The sequence below is a fragment of the Cygnus olor genome, chromosome Z (genome assembly GCF_009769625.2).
Source record: "Cygnus olor isolate bCygOlo1 chromosome Z, bCygOlo1.pri.v2, whole genome shotgun sequence".
NCBI lineage: Eukaryota > Metazoa > Chordata > Aves > Anseriformes > Anatidae > Cygnus > Cygnus olor.
The window spans coordinates 62,152,594-62,169,661 of record NC_049198.1 but is presented as its reverse complement, the minus strand read 5'-3'; the positions used below and the strand labels follow the sequence as shown (position 1 = coordinate 62,169,661).

The following is a 17,068-nucleotide window of genomic DNA, read 5'->3' as shown; positions in this document are numbered from 1 at the left end:
AGTTAATCAAGGAACACATGCAGGATTTGTAGAGCAGAAATTTAGATCCTCTTTAAATACAGATGAACTGTATACAGTCTTAAAGAAGTATTGTTTCTAATGAACTGTTGTAGGCCCTAAAGAGGTGGTAGAAAATGAAATTAGTTTTGCTAGTCAGAATGCCTCATCTACTGAAAATATTTGTATTTTATAAGTTATGGTCTTGGGGAGGGGGTGCACTGTGGTTCTATTTTAAACTTCATTTAAAACATACTGCTTTGCTTGGTGTGTTTGATTATCAGCCTGTATGAGTAAATAAGCTGTTGTTCAGGGTGCAAAGCCTGAAACTGGCTTAGGTGCTGAAACAGAGCAGTCTGTAGGGTAGAAAAAAGTTCATTAGTTTTCACAAAATGTCTTACAGAAATGAATGACTTCCACGACTGCTTTAAAAGACTGTTTACCTGACAGCATATGAAAAAAGAATTGTGATATTAATCTTACTTTAACCCATTATACGTGAGAAACTCAAATATCACATCTCGTTTTAGCTATGTATTTAAGGAAATTATCTAGCACAAATGGATGCTATTTACAGGTGATCTTACTAAACTTATATATTGTAATTTTTTAGTTTGTTATTTTTGTGATGGACAATTGTATCAACTACACAAAAACTTATTTGCTAACTCAAAATCTTTATCCAGAAGCCACAGAAGAAGTTTCGTTGGACAGTCCAGAGAGGGACCCAATACTTTCACCAGAACCTACTCCTGCAATCACTCCTGTGACACCTACTACATTAGTAGCTCCCAGAATGGAATCGAAAAGTGTAACATCCCCTGCCATTTTCGATAGATCCAGAGAAGAGGTATCCAGTAAATTGTAAATTATGGAAATGTCTTATTTGGTTTTTGAAGGTTATCTTTTGTTACTGTTGGGTTTTGGTTTTATTTTTTAAATGGTAATTCCTAAATTTCAACTCACAGGACCATCCATTGGTAAGGGGAAGTATTAAAAATAAAAAATCTATTTTTTGGCATTTAAAGTTTGATAGGCATTTGGATCTTTAAAATACGAGGAGAATTCCTTAGCCGGGTAATTGTACTGGAGATCAATAGAAATGTTACTGATAATTCTTACTATCGTGTTACGGTTTTTAACTTGGATTTCTGAAGTAGTTGTTGATGGAGAAATGGAGAGAGCAGTTTTCAGCATTATCCTGCATACAGCTGAGGCTGATTGTGGTTTTAAGATGGCAGTTCACATTTGCCGTTGCATTTGAAGTCAGGGCATTGGCAAATGCCATTCATTCTAGAGTACATCCTCTTACTGAACAATACCAGGGGCAAACGAGTTTGCAAACAAGACTTGCCTGTGACTTGAAGATACCTGCTTTCCCAAAGATGAATTCCAAGATGGCATTTTATTCTTATTTTCCTCAGCTTCAGCCATGTCATACTGTCCTTTCTGCCATGGTGTTCCCTTAGATCTCTGTTCTACCAAACTTAGAAATATTGCGTGAAAAGGTCAGGAAATTTTGCCAGATTACAAGCAAGTATCTGAAATTCTTTAGCTATCACTTCTCCCCTCCCAAGGTCTTCTGTTTCTGATACCATTAATAACTAGGAATATCTGTCCTTTGATTAAATGTTTACAAAAACATTGGGAATGAGAAAGTATGGTTCAAAAAAAAAAACGATCTGCTGACACTGGAGGAGATAAAAAATAATAATAATATACCCTCAAGTTAAACATATGCTAAAAGTTGAGGCTAACATGGCCTGAGAAGGGACTGCCATACTAAAGGCTTTTGCAGGAAGGCTTAAAATTAAAACCAGTATTAGAAGTTATATTCACTTAATGTTGGATGGTGGGTCTGAAACAGATTTTAATTATACAAATATACTTTATCTTCCTTCTACTTCTCCTATACCCTTATCCTTGTACCTGTACATAATATGAACATGTTATCTTGCTAAATATGGCATATCCTTCTTCGTAGATTGAAGAGGAAGCAAATGGAGATATGTTTGATATAGAAATCAATGTATCAGATCCGGAGAAAGTTGGTAAGTTCCTTCAACCTAGTAAATCAGATGGGGTAGACTGTCACACTTCTTGAAGACTGTTGTGAGATTTTAGTATGATTTCTTATTCAGTTACCTTTTGGCAACTCTTAATATCTAAATGGAAAGCTATGTAATGTATAGTTTGGAACAAAAAGTACATGGAAGGATTAAAGTAACTTGCTGTAGGCTAAGTATTTTAATTTTCTTACAGGGGATGGCATGAACGCTTACATGGCATACAGAGTAACTACAAAGGTAACTAGCGCAAGAAATACTTGCAGATAACTTTGTATCATAGCTGAGTAGATGCATCAGAAAATTGTAACTAAAACTATTGTTATTTTTTTTAAGACATCCCTTTCTATGTTTCACAAAAATGAATTCTCTGTTAAAAGAAGATTCAGTGATTTTCTTGGCTTGCACAGCAAATTAGCAACAAAGTACATGCATATTGGTTACATTGTGCCTCCAGCTCCAGAAAAAAGTATTGTAGGTAAGTCTAGTCTAATCTGTAAGGTTGTGTGTATGCATGTCATTTAAGTACTGTAATACAAATGAAATATTTAAGTACCTGTTGTGCTTTTGAAATTCTAATCTGTGCAGTCATACTCACGTGCAAGACAAAGCTAGGTCTGAATTCAAGGTTCCCCTAGAACAAAAAACAGCATAAATACTGGTACACCTGGAAGTCAGCAAAATGGTGGGACTTACTGCCAGTGCTTGCTTGCACTACAGTGACCTCAAATTCTTGCACAGAAATTTTCTTGAGGTGTAGGTAAGTTAGGAAAACTCACAGACTCTATAGGATGTTTTCAGAAGAACATGGAAGTCAAGCTTTAAACTTGAGCTGACTCCCCTCCAGTGCATGAGTGGTATTTAGTTATGTCCTAAAATATATAGTCCACAGTCTTCTAATTCTGAAGGGATTCTCATTTAAAACGAGGTATCTTAAAGCAGAGAGCTATTAAAACAGCTGAAAGTAAACAAATCTTTCACATCACACACATTTATTTTTAAAGTCTTAATATGAAACATTCTATATCCAGTTTTATGTCATGTGTGTTCTACAAAAGACCTTCATCTGTACATTCTATTACACTGGATAATGCCTGAAATTCCAAGCTCAAAAAATGTGTTGTTTTTTTTTGTGAGGGGCGGGAATGGCCTGCATTTGAGGCCTTATTCACAAATTCAAGTGGTGAATTACTGAATATTCTGTGGAACAACAAGGTAAAACCGAGTCGGTGGTGAGCTGGAGTTTGGCATTCATCTAAACCACCTCGCTACTTTCATATCTATTTTGGAAAATCATGATTTCTTATTACTATTTTTAAGAAAACAAGCTGGCAGAGAAATAACTTTGGAAACTGCTCATGTGACTGATCACAGAGTACCTATTCAAATTTTCAGTGTTTTCTGCACAGAACTTATAGCTTGAAAAGCACAGAACTGATAGAGCAGAAATACACAAGAAGTAGAAATTAGTTGTTTGCCCTAAATCATAGCATACCTTTCCTATGTCTTAGAAGATAAGAATAATTTTGAATGTTCAGTGCTTCGTGGTGTTTTTGGTAGGACTCTGGTTCCTGAACCATCTGAGTTTGGGTCTTTAGCATGAAAGATGCTGTTCGTATTCTCACAGTTTTAGAGTTCTTCCGTTTATAAGGTTGAATATATTTCCCATACCACAAGACATCAAGAACTCCAGTCATGGTTCTTTGACCACTGTTGACTTCATCAGAGGAAGTGATGTAAAGCCATGTACATTTTATTCTCTATTCAGTGTGTAGTTGTTTGTATGCTTCAGAATTTTCAGAGCAGACTAGTTAGTTAATTGAAAACCTCTTAGTTTTAGAACGTAGACTACAATAGAATGAAAATATTGGTAATGAACATACCAGTTAATTGGATTGTAAATTAAATTTATTTTCTTATTCTGCTTTATTAGTGTTTTCTTCTTTTGAACATGAGTGACCAGTAAGACTCTGATCTTCATTTAGATTGTCTTAATAAATACAAATTCAAAAGATTTTTATAACTTTTAACCACAATATTATGTTACAAGAAATTGCATATTTCACAGAACTGTTTCTAGAAGACCATGTAGCATGCAATGTTTACATTCTGTCTGTTCCAGAGTAGTATTCTCATTTTAATTTGACTTAAATACCTAAACCTAGGTGAGCTTTATCTTCTAATTGTATCAGTTATGTTAATGATTTTTGAATAATAAAGTAAAATCAATATGATGACATTTTCTTCAAAGGCATGACCAAGGTTAAAGTAGGCAAGGAAGATTCTTCATCTACAGAATTTGTAGAAAAAAGAAGAGCAGCTCTAGAAAGGTAATATATGTATCTAAAACCTGTTTAGCCTCAAGATGACTTGTAATATACCATATGGACTCTGTAACTGGGATCTGGGCCATCTGTACCTAGGTGGATTCTGGAGGCTGTATGCAGCTCCTAAATCTTTGTGTAGAAATTTGTGTAATTCCTATTAATAACTGGAAATGTAGATGTATTCATATAGGGGATTATAGCTACCTCTTCTCAAACTGGTAAGTGCTTAGAATTGAGATTGCAGGAATCAGAACTTTCTTCATCATTCATTCTGTTCCTCAGGAATTAAGTCATTTCAGAAATGTCTGTTTCATAGAAAGTCAGCTGCTGGGAAGGGGGAAAGGGTGAAAGAGACCCTCAGTCACTGGAAACTAAAGTGGTGCTCTGACTTGCAATGTGTAGTTGTGACTAGCTGAATTTTGGTGTAAAAAAAAAAAAAGTCACCCAGCACTGGTATCCAGCTAATATCGTTAAAGCATCTCTGCCCCATAAGGGTACTTCTGTAGATACACTGCATCATCCCTTCTTGTTGGCATGGATAAATAAAGATGTTAGAAAGCAACTAGAAAAACTTGTGCAGATATACAAACTTCATTTTAGTATGATTTTATTTTATGCCGTTGTTTTGATCGCATCATTTGAGAACAATATTCTATATAACAACAGTTATAGTTAAATGGGAAAATTAGCAAAAGTGGAAGGGTTTAGTTTGCCTACAGGGCTCCAAAAGCTCAAGAACTTCATACATCATCTGTTTGATGCGTCTTTTGACATACAATGTTAATCAAAATATATCTCTTCAGAATCATGTTACTAATATCTTTCTATTTGCTAAATAATAGAACATCGGAACTGATACTGAACCTCAAAAAACTCAAAATACTGATAGGATGTCCCATCTTACAGTTATTTCTCACTGAAAAACTGGTATATGACAAGATTTGCTTCTTAAAATTGCACACACAAGTTACTGAAGTAATTCTGGCACTTGGGGTAGAACTGCAAAACATGTCATTCATCCTTAAATAAGTCTGTTCCTAAATGAATGGTGCTGTGAGACGAAGACAGAGTAACAGCTGGGATTGGAGTAGATAACTGAGCAGATGCTTCCACACAGCTTTGTCAATGATAGAGATGACTAGTTTCCCCCTGGGTTGCTCATTTGAACGACTTGGACAAGTTTAATTCACTAACTTGTGTGCATGCTTTAAATGCTCATTTTTCACTTATTTGTTAAAGGAATTCTACTGGTATACGGGTTATAATGGATGTTAAGTGTGCCTCCTAAACTGGGGAATGAACTTGTCAGGATTTTTGACCTTGTTAGGAAGGCTTCACACTTATATTTTTTTTTTCCCCTCAGAAAGACTATGAAAATCTTATCTGGCAAGGAGCAACTTTTTCATCATGCCAATTTTAACTGGCTTTTTCTTTCAGAATGAAAGTTACCTACCTACCATGGTGCTCAAATGCTATTCAAAAGCAGAGGTTTTGTTGCTTGTTCCTAAACCTAAGCAGAATGTTAATGTGCACCAGAAAGTCAAACAGAAGACATCTGCTTCAATTTGCTTCAATGAGCTCAGAGCTGTGGGGAAAGTGGGCAGTAATGCAATGTGCCTTTTTGAGTTCACTAGAATTTATGCCCTAGAATATTGAACTTACATACTGCAAGTCTGCCAGATACCCTCAAGCAACACTGCCATTTGTGTCCAATGGAAATACTTGTAACCTCCCTTGGACTAAGGATTCTATAGGAGCAGATTTCTAAAGAAAAATCTCTTTGGCTGCCTGCCATGTCAACTTTAATGTTTTTGAGTATTTGGAAGAGCAAGGAAAAGTTGAGCAATCTAATGAATGAAATAACTTTTTTTTTCTTCCTAAAGAAGCTAAGGGTAGTGAAAGTATCTGGTTACCATATCTAATAGCAGATGGAGAAAATACATTGTTTTGTTGTCAGCATACTCATGCTTTCAGTTGAGTCCCTTTCCATGTTTATTTCTAGGGTCACTTTTTAAGCAATTTGTGAAGGTAATGGGTTGGGTCTGGTAATTCACTGTGGAGGCTTAGGAAAAAATAAGCTTTGCAAAAAGTACAAAGTGCTGTTGATAGTGTTCTGTCAGAACATTTTAATTGGCAATATTATGTACTTACGCTCCCATGACATTTTGAAGTACATTTCTCTAAAGCACTAAATGTGACACTTTATGCATAATACTAAAGTCAGTTATGACAAACTTGCAGCAGTTTTTAGTGTAAGAATACTGGTGAAATTTCACTCTTCAACCCATACTTGTTCAGTAGTTTTTAGATAAACTGGAAATGCAAAAAGTTGCAAACGGAAGGAGCTGCATTAATTTCACTTTTGGGTGGATGAGCCCTGTAGAACTACTAGGGGTTGAAGGTCTAGTCTAGCCAGCAAATAAAGAGCTCTTAGCTAGAATATAATCAGCTCATTTTTTCAAGACTTCATTTTATTCTAAAACAAGTGAGGCAAAACTAGCTGTAACAAAAAACCTGTCTACTGCACTGTGCAAGAATTTTTAAACAAGCTCATCTTTTTTTTGTTGTAGTTCTTTTTTCTGGCCTAAAGTAACTATTATTAGAGCAGGAGGATTTAATTTAACTGTCAAAAATACAAAGTAGTATATTTTAACACTGCATAACGTGCAGGTATAGCAGATCACACCTTAAGGAGTTTCTGGTTTAAACAAAGTAGTTTAGAAACCATCAACTTTGTGTTGTGCAGTGCATGGGGCTGGATCATTTTTAGTCAGAAGTTTCAGGTTTTGTGGCAGCCTTGCTGGACTGAGACTTCATTGAATGTTTAAACTGCTTAGTGGTGCTAGCCTGCAACTCTTTGTAGCCCATAGCCTAAGTATATGTTGGAGAAAGGTGTCAGAATGCAGAAATACGACTTGAACACTCAGCAGAGAGGCAAAAGACTGAAGGGGCATGGAGACTGAACTGTCCTCTGAGCGTTTAGAGGTGACTTTACAGGAGTGTTCAAGCCCCGTTAGGTAATAAGGGAGATTGTGTGCTGCCTGCATTGTACCAGTTCTTTAGATGAAGGACACTTTCCAATGCTGTCAGTCACATTAAATTTGTTCTGTTATCTAATATTTTAATTTTTAAAATCATAGGTATCTACAACGAACAGTAAAACACCCAACCTTGTTACAAGATCCAGATTTAAGGCAGTTCTTGGAAAGTTCTGAGGTATTTAAGTTCTTTCAAGTTCTCCTATTTATTTCTAGATATGGTAATATTCAATATAATATAATATATTCTCTTTGTGTTGAGACCTGATCTCCCAAATTCATAAGAAGTAAAATTAGATTGTACCCTTCATGGGACAGAATTGCAGAAGGCGACTTAGGTAATGATGTGCCTGTGCCTCTGATAAAACATAGTCTGATAGTGACCAAAAGCTGTCTGCTTCACAGTAACTTCTCAAATGAGTCAGTCTGTCCAATTTTGAGTGAAGCTTGTCATGCATACAGTGACTATCTGTTATTGATGTTACTGATAGGTAAGTAAGATCAGTAATTAAGCTGACTTGGAGATGGGTTTCTTGCCTCTACGAATCCAACCTGATGTTTGTTGGGGGGATAATATGAACACGCTTGCAGTGCTGCTGGCCAGGCTAGGTGTTTTGTGAACAGAGGACTTCAGTCAATCGTGCAGTGAAAGTCTGGCACCTCTCACAAAACTAAATGTATTGTTAAAGATATTATATATCTCTATACATGTGCATAGTGGATTTGCTGTAACATTGTTGTTTGGCCAGTGTTAATGTCTTAGCTATTCTAATAAGTTTGAAGCCTCACTACTAACAAAAGCATCACTGATAGATAACTGAAAGTGGTTTTGTCAACGCTGCTGACAGGCAAAATATTATACATGAAAGGTAAATGATCTGACATGGGAGCCCACCTTGTACAGTGTAGTTAGACTAAATTGAATAATAAAGACTAAATTAAACAATAATATTAAATTATTATTATATTACTCTCTGAGGATTTCTGAATACCTAAACAATATACAGCTCTCTCAACGCTTATGACGTAGGTTTTGAAATCTGTCTTCTATTGAAAAGCAAAAATACATCAGCGTTTTATGATCAGTATACAATGCAAATCTTGCATTATAATGAATTACTTCACAGAATTTTTCTTCCAATTTATTGTAAATCTAAGCTTCACTGCCCCTGTGGTGGTAGATTGTTCTCTGTAGCATATAGGTGGCTAGTTAGGACCTTCGGCTAGTTCATAATAACTTTGGACAAGTAGGTTGTTTGTTCCATTTAAATGTAAAGATATAGAAGTAAATAGTCTATATTTTTAAGTTTTCCTCTGAGAATGTAAAAGTGGTAAATCTGAGAAATTAGATTCTACTATATTGAAACACATAGGACTAAAGAAAACACTATATCCTTTTCTTTCCCCCTTGTGCCCAGTTAAACCTCCATCCTTTTAACCAGTCTGTTTGCCCTTATTTGTCATTCAATTCCAGCTGCCGAGAGCGGTTAACACCCAGGCTCTGAGTGGAGCAGGAATATTGAGGATGGTGAACAAGGCTGCCGACGCTGTCAACAAAATGACAATCAAGATGAATGAATCGGATGCAGTAAGAGCTGATTTTTCGACTTGAATAATGAGATGAATTAATGAGGCTCAACAATTGCATTTTAAAGCTGTAGAAGGAGAAAATGGGTTATTAATTTGCTTATTGGCTTGGATTCTTAACTGTGTCAGTTGACCACCCTGGCAGTACATGGGTAATTTGCTTCTTTAAGACAAGAAATGTTGCTGGTAATCTAATTTGTAACGCTTGACTCTTTCATCTTTTGTCAGTGGTTTGAAGAAAAACAGCAGCAATTTGAGAATCTGGATCAGCAACTTAAGAAACTTCATGCCAGTGTTGAAGCATTGGTCTGCCACAGAAAAGGTAATTTTGCTTTTATGTGGCTTCATGAACTTACGTGCTTAAAACTGTAGGAAATAGTGATGGTCTTAACTACTAAGTAGAGTTACACAGTAAATTTTAATGAAAAAATCTTATTACACCTGTTATTGTAAACTGCTCTAGCACTTTTGGTATACTATTTTAATCTTTATTGAGAATATCTGTTATCCCTTCTGTTGGACATGAAAGTTACTATATTTATTTAGTTCTTTTTGTCTTGCAGAGATCTAATACCATACCTAGCAAGGGATTCTACTACAGTAGACATCCATAAACATATCTCTAGATCTCATGGCAAGAGTAATTTCCTTCCAAACAAAAAGTTGTATAAATCCATTTAAACATCTCATGGTTCAAAATTGCTCTGAGTTTAAATTCTTAAACAGGAATTTGCTTTGTTTTGTCCACATAATGATATGTCATTAAGCTACTGTTAAGGTAAACTTTTTCTGGAAGGATAACTAATCCTAGAACATCAGCTTTGGGCTTACTTGTGTTACAGAGAAGCAATGCCTGCACGTTTGTTTTAATATGTTTTAACCACCTGTGCAGCTGTTTTGTTAAAAATAGATATTAGATAATTAAAAAAAATAAATAAATCTCTGATTTGTAGTGCAAGGAAGACCATAAATGTGCCTTTTTACCTTACTGCATTAAGACAAAAGTTTGGGTAGATTTACAATGCTGTGCTTTAAAAAGTACATGAAGTTGCTTTTTCACAATCCTCCCAGGAATTATTCTCCGTAGCAAAATAAATATTTGTTCAGATGTCCTCAGTATTAAAGAGTATTTTAAGAGTTAATGAAAATGGAAAATAGATACATTTGATTGCTGTTGATTTGGCAGCTGCTTGGAGATTTGAGGAAGCAAAGATTTTTTTTAGAGATGTATTTAAATTGTAAGTTTTAAATATCTGAAGACATTTGTTTGTTTTTGTTGGTTTTTTTTTTTTTTCCTCCAAACATTTCTGGTGTTCTGGTGATTCTGCAAAAACAACGGAGTTAAAAACAAGCCTGCATTTTCAGTTCTTAAGTAATTGGATTAAAATACGTGTTCAAAGGTCCTTCGTAGGAGATAACTTTGTACAGGAAGGCTTACATGGGATTTGATGAGACAATTGCCTTAGTTAATGGATAAGCTCAAATCTTCAGCTTCACAGATGCCAGCCATGCTGGTACGTGTTGTTTTGGTTTTGTTTTTTTACCTAAGGTTTGTCAAAACATGGCAATATATTACATTTGGCATGATTAGAGGTACTTCAGTCAACAGGACAGTCCAAAAGAAATATCCAGGAAAAAAAAAAAACACTTGTGGTGGTGGTAAAATATGTAGGTTTTTTCCCACTGTCAGCTTCATGAAACAACTGTGTTGCAGACCAGTTCAGGTTGGTTTGAAATTGCTCGGTAGGTTTCTTGTTTTTTGTTTTATGGGCTTGGATTTTACCTGAACTAGGCCTTTTGGATAATAGTCTCTTGACTTAGTAAATGTGACATTAACAGGCTCAGGAAAACATTTATGGGTGGAGAGTTTTTTGTATACTATTTTCTCCTAAACGTAGTTTCAATGTGATCTCCTTGCGTATTTTATCATGACCTTTAGGAAATACAGCTTGCATTTTTCAGTTGGTGAAATTAGGGTTGCAGTAGGGCAGAGATCTCTGCTCTGTTTATTTATACTGTAGAGTAACATAAGAAATTAGCTACTCGTACTGAGTGTTACTTCTGTATTTCAGAACTTTCAGCCAACACAGCTGCCTTTGCTAAAAGTGCTGCCATGTTAGGTAACTCTGAGGACCACACTGCTCTGTCTAGAGCTTTGTCTCAGCTTGCTGAAGTTGAGGAGAAGATAGATCAGTTACATCAAGAACAAGCTTTTGCTGATTTTTATGTATTCTCAGAACTGCTTGGTGATTACATTCGTCTCATTGCTGCAGTAAAAGTGAGTACTGCAAAGAAAAATACTGGTTTTAGTGTTTAAAGTCCCACTACGAAACTTTTAGGTACAAGGTAAATGAATGTTTGTATTTGCACATTTGATACACAGTTGAGACTAAGTTTTTGTGTTAAGTTCCATCCAAATAAAATGAATGCATCTGTGATCAGTTATTCCAATGATAAAAATGATTGTTATAAGTGAGAATGGATTTTAATTCTGGATTAATAGGATCCAGAAAAAATGTAAATGGTGAATATCTACTTTAAGCGGTACTAATTGTGTACGGTATTTGGGCACACTATATGCTATTATGTCTAAGCAAGAACATAATTTGGCCATATTTGTTGGATAGCCAAAAGCTTCTGTAAATATGAAACAAGTATAATTTGTGGATCTACAGTTCATTAAAGAAAATATTGGACTGTATAGTATAATTAGGTTTTGACGTGGGAAGGGGAGTGTAAGAATTTTGAACTTGCTAAATTGTTGTATCTTTTCCTTTGTCTCTTCCCCCTTTCCCGTTCTCTGTTGCCTGTCTCTGCCATCGTTGTTTGCTTTGGTAGTGTTTTGGTGGAATGAGGAACAAAAAATAGTTTGGGGCATGGAGGTGTTTGTTCTGAAGAGGCTTGAATGTCCGCTGTACATGGTGTTTAGCTGTGCAAGCGTGCTGTCCAATGAAGTACGAGAAGATGTAGTGGACACAGTGAGGTTTCTTTGAGTATAGTTGTTCCAGTTTTATACAAAAATACCTTCTCATACTGTAAATTTAGATAGCTCTAACAATTCCAGTTGTTTAATAAATTAATTCATCATTACAGGGTGTGTTTGATCACCGAATGAAATGCTGGCAAAAGTGGCAAGATGCTCAGGTCACTTTACAAAAAAAACGTGAAGCTGAAGCAAAGCTCCAGCTTGCCAACAAACCTGATAAGTTGCAGCAGGCTAAAGATGAGATAAAAGAGGTAATGTTATCAAACATTATTTTGAAGGTCAGACTCTCTGCATTGACTCATTCATTTTGCATTAATGCACTACTTTATACCATTTTTATTTAAGAACCACTTACTCATTTGCTGTTTTCCATATTTATTGAAGTTGTTGAAACTAATTTATCTTAAAACTATGCACAATTGTTACTGATTGTAAGATCTGTAAGGCGGTTGAATACTGTCTCTACAGAGTCTGGGAAACGGGAGGAGGGGAACATGGACGAGTTAAATTGCTTCTAATTGTTAACAGATGACTTGGGTAGGCAGTGGAGTGTCTTCTGGCTTTTAAAGCTAAAATCTCACAAAAACTAATGGAGAACTGTTCCCATGTTTTGCTTTATTATGCAGCATATCTAGCCATATATATGTATGTATATATGGTGTGATTTCAGTAAAAATAAACCTTATGTATTGAAGTGTCATAATCTATACACTTTTTCTGTCATGCTTCACTAAGGAAATTGAAGAGGTAGGACAACTTAATTATTTAACATTAATGCATTCTGATTATGCACCAGTATTCTCTCATTAAATAATGGGAGAACATCATTTTAGATTTCCAACTCTATTATGCAGTTATTTTGTTTGGCTTCCTCATTGGTCACTAACCACAAGTTGCTTTGTTCTTTCTGCACTTCAGTATATTTTGCATATGGTATTGAAGTTTCTCATTAACTTGGCTGTCTTATTCTTAAAAAAAAAAAAAAAAAAGCCATTGTTTACTAGCAAAATTTACTGTCAATCTTATGTGACCACATTCTTGTTGGTTGGTACTCTTGATGTGACTCATCCATCCACAGTGCTACAAGTGAGCTGACTCCTCAGCCAAAATACTTCCTGAGTGTTGGGAGTAGTAGGAAATAGTGATCCTTTCTCAATTCCAATGTGAAAAGAATTAATGATGTTGTTCCTAAGAATTTTTTCTTCTTTACTGGATGAGTAGAGAAGGTTGTTAGTAAGCCCTCAACTTGAATATGCTGGTGGAAAGATTGCTTCCATTTAAATAAATTCAGAGTTGCCAGATTCAGTGGTAGTAGCCCTTCTGGCAGAGAAATTGCAGCTTGAATGTCATCTGTGACTGAGTTACTTTTTGCAGGAAAAAAAGATATCCTAGAAATATTGTATTGAAAAGTGAAAATTCCTACTTGTCAGGAATTATAGGATAGCAGACCATCATCCACTGATAATTTATACTAAACCTGGCATTTGGAGGTGATGAAACATGGATGGGGTCCCCTATGCCTATAGAGTCTTGCACCGAAGTCTCAGGCACCACTAGTTGCAGTGGTAGAATGGTACAGTCTTAACCTACCCTTTCCTTGTCTGAGTTTTGTATTGTTTCAGTTATTAGATAACTGTTCAGGCTGTGTTTCCCTGAAGCACATCCTGTTACGACGTATTATATGGCTTCATAAACGTGTATCTGAAAATAAGGGGGTTCTGGATAAATGTAAACTAAATATATAAATATCTAGATATTTATTGGAATAGGTAGATTGTGTTCGTCTCATAAGACAACAGTAAATTGATGCTGCAACACAAAATGCCTTTATGAATAGACAGTACCACTGGATTGCTGACAGGAACATGTTATATTAGAGTATGTTGCTTCCTGGCAGCCTTTTTCTGAGGAAGGTGACTGTTACTGGGTCACTTAGCTCCCATGATTCAGTTAGTATGTTGAGATGAACAGATACAGTTGCATTTTTGAAATGTTAGCCTAAATCTGTATGTGGTGTCAGGTAATAGTTTTTTCATAGCTACCTACACAAAAGGTTTGAATTTAACAATATTAATAGGTATGTAAAACCAGAGGCAAAAGAAAGCCTACTAGTTACAAGGGAACATATATGGTAATGATCTCTTACTGTGTAGCTGGATGTCTTTTCCCATAAACTAAGGACAAATATAAACTAGTGTCATGTAGTATTTTTACATGAATACCACACTCCCAATATGGCAAAACCTCCAGGCAACATCACTTTATCTGAATTTTCCTTTTACGATCTTGCCTGCAATAGCTTTTCTATTCCTCTTGTATCTTCAGTCACCACTAAAAAAGAGTGTGTGTGCTTTGATTTTAACTGGAAAACAAAACAAAACAAAAGGCATTGTGAGCTTATCTGTAGTAGAACTATGAGAAAGATAAGCATATATATGACTGCAGGCAGAGATGGTGGTTGGACCTGATGGTCTTTTCCAACCGAAGTGATTCTGTGAAGAAATTAGGAAAGTACAGGGAACTGACTTCTGAGACTCTCTTACATTTGATTGGACAGGCAGTCACAGGAAGCTTAGTGGTTTAGATTCTTGTTAGAGCAGTGTTTGTGAAGGGAATGACCAATAAAGCTTTAGAGATCCTTTTTCTTTGCTAAACAATCTCTTAAAGATTTTAAGTATTCCTGAGTAACAACACTGAAATATTTTTGTCATCTACAGATGTCATCGTGATAGAGATACCATCATTTAATGCAATGTCCTATTCTAAAAATATTTTGGAATTGTTATTGTTAGACTTTCCCTTAAGTATGGAAAAGGACAAAGAGGTCCTTTTCAGCTCCTGAATGACTATCATTAATATACTAAATCGTTGAAATATTGATAAACTGAATGGAGAACACAGTTTCATTTCTGCATGTCTTTCCTTTGCCAGTGGGAGACAAAAGTTCAGCAAGGGGAAAAAGATTTTGAGCAGATCTCCAAAACCATTCGCAAGGAAGTGGGAAGATTTGAGGCACGTATAATTTTGTCCAAGTATATGGCATTTTTACTTTTGATAATATTGACATTCCATGTAAAATTGGTTAATGCCATCATTTATTTCTTAACAGAAGGAACGAGTGAAGGACTTTAAAACTGTTATTATCAAGTACTTAGAATCATTAGTGCAAACACAGCAGCAGGTAAGATAAATTTTAAGTTTTGTACAAATTAATATTTAATGTTACATATTAGGTTAGTTAAAAAAAGACAGGCTGTAAGTGTAGCAGTTCCTAAAACAAAAATAACTACTTGTAGTCTATACGGTACTGGAGAACACAGATTGCAGTTTCCTAGCTATTACTATACTCCTTTGCATAGCTCTAATTCAGGCAAGCAAGGGAGAAGCTCCTTTAGGGGAATGGGGAATGGAGCTTCTTGTCTGTTCTCCTTCTAAAACTGAAGTAATACTTGAACTTTTAGACTGGAATAAATTGTAATAAGTATGTACTTCGAATTATTGAAGAGGCTTGAGTACTTAGATGCTTATTGCTCTTTTTAAAAGTTTAAGATGCTTTGAATATTTTAAAGCTGTAAAAACAGTTTTCAGTGACTCAGAAATAGGCCTTGTTCACAAAATAGTATTTGGAGTATTTACTTTTTTCACTCCATTATAACTCTTAAGCTTTGTTTAGTTTAAAAAAAAAAAAGTGACATTAGAGGTAAGAATAGCAAATTAACCTGGCAAACAAATTCTTTGTAGCTGTATTCTGTAGTATCTTGCTCAATGTGTAATAATAACTGTTGCTTGAGCAAAGTTGTATATTTACTACTTGTATTTTTTCTTGCTTCATGTAATAATGCGAATGGATAATATGAAGCATCTGTGTTCTTATTGCATCCAGTGGAGACAAGTTTGCCACAAGAGGAGGAAGGTATATGTTTTCTTTTCCAACAGTTAGTACTTAATAGTGATTTTTTTCCCCATTTTCTTCAAGCTAATAAAATACTGGGAGGCATTCCTACCTGAAGCCAAAGCCATCGCCTAAAAGAAGAATATTCTAAATGACAAGACACTCTGGATATGTTTGTCCTGGATAAACCTAAATTCCACAGTGAAATCACTTTAAATCATCCAAATAAACCACTGTATCTTTTATGAATTAACATGTGGCTTTTTTATATACTACAGCATTTTATTAACAAGCTGCATGTCCTGACCCTCATTGAAGTGGACTGTGGCATGATGTTCTGCAATACACTGCTGAATTGAACACTATTTTGTCTTAATACTTGCACTAAAATGTGCACTGCAAGGCCAGAAAGCTGATATTTTTGTTCTTTACAATACAATGTTCTGTAGTTCGTTTATCTGATCTTTATGAAACAAACATAATTGCATCGATTAATGTTCACTCAAACATTCCTGTACAAAATCATGTTTTTGTGATTACAATAATAAAGGGATGTACCTTGTGAAACATTAAACACTGCCTTTGTGTCTGTAGATATTTATTGGTGTTTTCGGAAGTAGTGTTCATAACAATTTTGGATTGTATCAAAGGCTGAAACAACATTTAGTAAAGAATGCTGAAGATGGTATTAAAGAGGCACAGGCAAGTATTTGTGGTAAACTCTTTTGTAATTCTGATTCTCTTTGTTACAGGTATTCTTCTCACCTGAAGTTATCAGTACCCTGGTAAAATATAATGCATGAATACTCAGAGTCAAAAGACATACATAAAATGAAGTCTCATACAAAGTTTCTGAAAGATTGAGATCACCTGCATGGTCAAATGCTGATGTCCCACTCAACTGATAAATTACATCTTTCTTAACCTTGTTATTCATGGTCTCAGGATTAAAATAATAATAATAATAAAATCTTGCAAAAATTGTGGTAATCAGAGGAGGAAGAAAAATCAGTCCTTCAGCTGAGAGTGTAAGGTAGTTGTAAGGGCTACTATTCTACTTGTCTGGGTTTTCCTGAGTAGAAAATATATTTGCAGAGACAGGTAAGATCTTCTGTAAGATATTAGAACAGTTAAACATTTTTCTGAAATATAAAAGATTAACATTGGAGATGCTA

General features: G+C 35.3%; 1 protein-coding gene across 2 annotated transcripts in view; it reads left to right on the top strand.

Moving 5' to 3' along the window:
• Nucleotides 1–16,467, top strand: part of SNX2 (sorting nexin 2) — a 34,309-nt gene extending 17,842 nt beyond the window's left edge. The window contains exons 3-16 of one of the 2 annotated variants that reach the window (XM_040541235.1): nt 684–847; nt 1,982–2,048; nt 2,260–2,303; nt 2,400–2,541; nt 4,315–4,393; nt 7,531–7,606; nt 8,903–9,016; nt 9,244–9,337; nt 11,088–11,293; nt 12,109–12,252; nt 12,737–12,748; nt 14,933–15,013; nt 15,111–15,182; nt 15,978–16,467. In XM_040541235.1, coding sequence (XP_040397169.1) covers nt 684–847; nt 1,982–2,048; nt 2,260–2,303; nt 2,400–2,541; nt 4,315–4,393; nt 7,531–7,606; nt 8,903–9,016; nt 9,244–9,337; nt 11,088–11,293; nt 12,109–12,252; nt 12,737–12,748; nt 14,933–15,013; nt 15,111–15,182; nt 15,978–16,028 — 1,346 coding nt within the window. In that variant the 3' untranslated portion in view covers nt 16,029–16,467. The remainder of the gene's footprint in view (nt 1–683; nt 848–1,981; nt 2,049–2,259; nt 2,304–2,399; nt 2,542–4,314; nt 4,394–7,530; nt 7,607–8,902; nt 9,017–9,243; nt 9,338–11,087; nt 11,294–12,108; nt 12,253–12,736; nt 12,749–14,932; nt 15,014–15,110; nt 15,183–15,977) is intronic. The other variant, XM_040541236.1, reaches the window with a different exon arrangement.
• Nucleotides 16,468–17,068: the final 601 nt, after the last annotated feature.